General features: G+C 41.4%; 1 protein-coding gene across 1 annotated transcript; it reads right to left on the reverse strand.

Annotated features, from left to right (window-relative positions):
- Positions 1 to 594: 594 nt before the first annotated feature.
- Positions 595 to 1,947, reverse strand: LOC122058711 (heterodimeric geranylgeranyl pyrophosphate synthase small subunit, chloroplastic-like). Its single transcript, XM_042621372.1, has one exon. It carries the CDS (start codon positions 1,875 to 1,877, stop codon positions 885 to 887), a length of 993 nt encoding a protein of 330 aa, XP_042477306.1. The 5' UTR covers positions 1,878 to 1,947; the 3' UTR covers positions 595 to 884.
- Positions 1,948 to 5,907: the final 3,960 nt, after the last annotated feature.

Here is a 5,907-nt window from a genome sequence, read left to right on the forward strand (position 1 = left end):
TTTTATTACCTTCTATTTTTAAATAGAACAGTCTGTCTTTAGGGCTTTTTTCAAGGAAACATCTAGAAAAAAGAGCATACCAATGAAATGTGGCCAAATGACATCATACTTGGGAGGACAACAATATCATTTCAAGGGAAGAAGAGACAAATAGACAAAGAAATTTTAGAATATCCTACCCTAACGTTCAAAGAATTGTTTCCCATGAAAAAAAAAAAAAGGAGGGGTTTTCCACGCTAGTGTGGGAAAGAATCTAAACACTACACAAATCTTTTTTTTTTTTTTTTTGGTAAGGAACACTACACAAATCAAGGTTAAAAAAATGTATCATCCATGTGGACCCATGCTTACAAATAAGATGAAAATAAAATATATGTGGGGTCTTGACCATTTGTTAGAAAGCATGGGAAAGAATTCACACAATGTCACTGAGAGTATATTTTCCCCAAAATTATGTCTGAAAATGAGGAAATGAATGCTCCTTAGCTATGCAACTCCTACACCAACACAAGGGCCAACAAGAGGTTGGCACATGGGCATCAATATGGATAGATTTTCATTTTATCATCCTTAATGTGTACACATACGGCAGTGTAACCAAGGAGGGCTCTTTCTCCCCTAAAAAAATATAAGAGAAAAAAAAGACTGTCCATCGCATAGAGGGCGTGGAAGACATGACCACTTGAAATTACCACTGCACCCATGTGAAAACCTAAATCTCATCCAAGTAAATGCCTATGTGTGCATTCTCATTGGTTCCACACTGGTGCAAACGCTACCCGACTAGGAAATGAGACAGTTTTCCTTTATTTGCAATCTACACATCTATTTCTTCCAAATTCATCTATGATAATCGTGACACTCAACTGGGTGACTGAATCTGCTTAATGGTTGAACTGAATCAGTGAATCCAAGTGAAGAATGCTCGAAATGATCTCAACCATTGGTTGATGATCGAAGCATTCCAATTCCTTGAGAGCCAAAGATCTAAGCTTCTCCACCATTTCACTCAATCCTTCCTTCTCCTCCTCCTCTTGTTCATCACTAGCCATTGATGTCAGCATCCCATGTATGATGCCCGCATAGCGTCCAAAGCTTCTCAGCTTCTCCGTTTCCTCCTTGGTAGCTCCCCCTAAGATGGCTCCACACGCAGCTCCACATGCGTAAAGCCCACCTTCCATCTTCTCAACAGCCCTGCCCACCTTACCCACCTTACCCATCATGAAACCATCATCAGACGCCGTATCACCACCGTCTGATACTGATCCCCTGTATCGCAGCTGTAGACACAATCCCTCCACCATTCCTTGTGCGCCCATTGCACGCGTGATCTCCATGATCACCCTCAAGATCCGTTCGGGTTTATGATCCGGAAGTTGATGCACCGATGGTCGGGCCAACAATTCGTACCCGAAACTAAAGATGCCGTCACCCGTGAGGAGCTCGACGCCCGCAGTGTGGTCGGCGCTCTTGGTGGTGGGACCCACCACCCTGCCTGAGTGTAGTAAGCGCTGGTGCACCATAGATGCGGCATACATGAGGTGAAGCACCGAGGCCGCAGGGATGGCTTCCTCGGGCTGGCCTCCGACGAGCTCGCAAGCGGCGATGCTGAGGGGTGGAGCCATGGTTCTTGGGGCGGAGAAGACCAGGTAGTGCATGGGCTCGTACACTGATAAGGGTGGGCGTATCTGAACTGTTTGCTTGAGGTGGGCCTCGATGTCAGAGCTTATGGAAGCCCAGTATGATTGGTGGTTGTGGTGCATGGCCACCTTCATGGGCTTGTTATGGTAACGATATTGTGGGAATGAACGGTGGTGATCTCCGGTGGGAGGAAAGTTTGTGATCAAATGCCTGAGCGGGGCTGCGTAGCCTTCCATTGAGAGAGAGAGAGAAGAATCCAAACTGGGAGACGTACGAAAGGGAGTGGAGAGCTTTTGGGGGCTCACCTCAGCTCAGTTCGAAAACTGAGGAAGAAGATGGAAGAGACATGGGGGTCTTTATAGTGTCGTTTTATATTTGAAGGATGTGGTTATCCTGGGACTCTTCGGCAATGGTTTCCTTTCCCTGCTTATCAAAAAAAAATTAAAATAGATGGACCCCTATGGGCTAGGGAACATTATTATCTCAGGGGGCAAGCGACAAATTCCTTTTTTTCTGATAGAATCTTTATGGAAGAGGGATGGATAGGTATGCTGCCGATTTACGGTGATGTAAGAGATTATGATTGACTTTTTTGGATAATGTTATACAGGTAAAATTCATATATTCTATTTTTAATAAGAGAGAGGGTTAGGCATACCCCAGCTTTAGGTAAGCAAATCATGATTTTAAGTATCAGTATCAGATCATTTGCATTAGGCGATCGATTTGTATTAGTTTTGGTAAGTCTCTCACTCTCCATACCTAATTGATACTGTATTGATTGAATGGTACAGACTAAGGGTAAAAAGGTTGAAAATATAATGTTTTTAGGAAAAGCAAGGGTATTTCTATCCGATATAGATGATTCGATACTGATTCATTCTACTATCATATTGATTTTGGAGATTACTAAAATTTGTTCTACTATCATGCACTAAAACCATGAGGTCAAAAGTATGCATCAATCACAAGTCACAAGACTTAACACAAAAAGGCAAAGGCTAGAAGTCTTATTCATAAGGAAGAGGAGAGAGGATGACACAAGCATGGCACAATTCACATGTTCTATATTTTATTATTTTTGAATTTTATATTTTTTTTATCTTTTGGGACAAAGTTGGCCATGCCAGCATCATGCCTAGCTGTACATGTCTATATACTCTCCCCCTTGGAAAAGTCCCTTTGCACCACACATCCCAACCCTCCACTGTTGGAGTGCTAGCAAGTACGCCCAACCTTATCCCCCTTTATGTTTATTAAATTATACATGACACTTTTTTTTCTGGTAAATTATATGGAATACCTAATGTAAGGTACCATCTTTTCCCCATCACCACCACATCTTCCTCCACCTTTGGTAACCCCGGTGGTCTCCCATGGCAGCCTGCATCCTGCTACATCCCCTTTCCACTCTCTATCCCCCCCCCCTCTCTCTCTCTAAAGCCCATTCATCCTTGTGTGCAACACCACATAATGTAACCAAGCTACCTTGCTGCTAGGTAGGTAGCCATTTCAATGAGGGGTCACGGAAACTGCCACAGTGCCAACACACCAGCAATGCTGGTTGCTCCGCCTCCTCCACCCAACGAGGAAGTCTCAGATTGAGGTGAATGTGAGTAGCAGAGGTTAGTGGCAGTAGCAACATGTAGGTATCCATCGTCCAGAGAAGATTCCTAACACGAGTAAAATTGAAAATATATAAAAAAGCGGAAAAGAACATTAGATCGTGCTGCCTGCACCAGTGCAGAGGCCAATAAGGGTGAGAGTGCACATTGGCATCAATAGGGGTGGAGGTATCATTTTACCACTCTCTATGTGACCAAGTGGTATTCGTTTTCTCCCCTAAAACCCCCTCCAAAAAAAAAAAAAAAAAACAATTTAAAGAGGATCTTGTCAATCCTTCTTTTTTTAATTCAATTTATTTTATGAATGATTATATTAAGTTCTATTAAAATGCACAAAAAGAAAAGTAAAGCTCATAGGCACTTCCAAGTGTGTACATCCATTTCACATTCCATGCACTTCAATATAAAATACAAACAACATGCACCCACAATACAGGATTTTTACGAGGTTTGGCAATTTGCCTACATCCTCGGAGTAGTGCCTGTAAAGGCTTCGTACCTACTCAATACACTACTTTTGACTGCACCCACAGTCGGGAGTACCCACACCCAATTTTCTCAAGCCGAAGCTGAGATGGCACTTATAGTACCGATACAATGTGTAGCACCCACTACACGGGAGCGCCCACTCCCGGTGCTTAGCACCCACTAACCACACAATAAATAATACAGTAAATTGGGGTTTATATTAATACCCTACAGTTAAGCCTTGCCTAGCAAATATATCCACAACTAGCTAGCATGCTTACAGTTCATCCACAACTAACCTAGCATGTATACATTCATCCACAACTAACCCTAGCATACATACATGCATATAATGTAAAATCAAAGGTTAGAGAATCTCACAACTGATTACCTGGGATGACTGGAAACTTGTACTGATAAGTTTGGTGCTCACACCTTCTCTCTCCTTGGCTTCTTGCTCTTCAAAGCAAACACATCCTTGCTTTCTTTTCTTCCTCATTGGCTTTGAGTTAATGTATCATTAACACACTTCAACCACCTCTTTTACCTCCTTTAATAGCCTAAGAACATTTATCATGTTCATTCAAGGACCAACAAAGAGGGGGAAGCTTCTCCTATCAAGACCATAGCCTTCTTTCACTGAAAACTCATCTTTCTTGCTTCCATGGTGTGGGGCTTGAAAAAACGAAGAAGCTGCAACTTGGTTCACCCAAATCCGAGTTAAAATGAAGGAGATATAACCATTTGAAGTTTGAGCAATGAGATAGTCTGAAATGGAATCTTCGTAGGAGTGGCGTAGGCTACACCGGCGGCACGCACAACAGTGGCACAAATCTGGCCATAGATCTCATCAAGGAGAGAATCTCTTAATATAGACCGTCCGATTAAAATAACGGATAGTAAATCTCAACCACAAGATTCGAATAAAATAGTCAACTAATGACTTCATGATGACGTCAGTGGTCAGTATGCACTTTTTATTGTCGATGATTAGTTGCTTTTCCAGATTTTAAGGGAGCTTGTCTCCCACTCACAAAAATGAAAGGCTTATTGACCGTTGGATCTGAATCCTCCATGTTGGTTTTAATCAGATTTCATGAGATCATTAAGATTGGAATCTTTTTTATATCTTCTATACACACGCGAAACACACCAACATGCGTTGATAAGGTGTAGCCCCAGTGCATCAAGAATTATGCATCTAACCAATCAAATCCTATGCGCAAGCATCTATCTCGTCTATGTCAGCACAAAATCTCAGTAGCCTTTGGATGGGCATCAAGCCTACGTAGTCGAATCTTGACCATCCATTTCACTTCCCTTTACTCTTCTTTATTATAATAAAGCCCCTGCCTTCAGATATTTCAGTGCTTAAAGACCCCTTGCAACTCATACCTTCAAAATCTTGAAATTACACAAAAGTCCTTTAAATTTCAAAAATATATTCCAAAAAATCCATTTAACACCGAGAGCAACTGATGGATTTTCGGTTTGAATTTTCAAACCGACTTTACGGAAACACTTATAACTTTTTCATACGATATCTGATCGAGATAAAATAAAGTGCGTTGTAACCATAACTGGATGCTCTACGACTTTTCAGAAGACTCAGTCATTTGAATCATCCATGTAAAAGACCAAAATGCCCCTATATCTTTCCAATGACATATCTTTCTCATACGGAATTGGAACGTGATGAAATCAGAACCGTTGGAAAGATTGTATTTTTTTCGTATTGTTACATGGAGAACACTTCATTTAAAAAATTCATCTTCAATACCGAAACTGCCCTTGACTGCCACAAATGCCGTAACTTCTTCATACGGTATCGGAAAGCGACAAAATCAGATGCACTAGACTAAATAAATTATAATATATATTTTTTATGAAGAAATGATCTTCCAAAAATTCCATTTTCAATACCAAAAATTCCCTCGATCGTAAATAGGCCAATTTTGCCAGTTTTGACCCAAAAACCCGCATCACCTATTAATGATGTATTAAACCACTCCATGCATACCAAGCTACTTTGTTATCTCATCGATGACACTGGACACTGTCATGTCATCATTTTCATCCACGTCACCCAAACTAGCCACGTCATCACCGCCACGTGGCCGAGTTGCCAACAAGGACAACCATAAAACAACAAAGAAAAGAAGGGAAGGTAATC

The sequence above is a fragment of the Macadamia integrifolia genome, chromosome 13, assembly GCF_013358625.1.
Source record: "Macadamia integrifolia cultivar HAES 741 chromosome 13, SCU_Mint_v3, whole genome shotgun sequence".
Lineage (NCBI taxonomy): Eukaryota > Viridiplantae > Streptophyta > Magnoliopsida > Proteales > Proteaceae > Macadamia > Macadamia integrifolia.

Coding starts and splice junctions, on each gene's coding strand:
- LOC122058711 (XM_042621372.1), bottom strand. CDS start 1,877: ATGGAAGGCTACGCAGCCCCGCTCAGGCATTTGATCACAAACTTTCCT.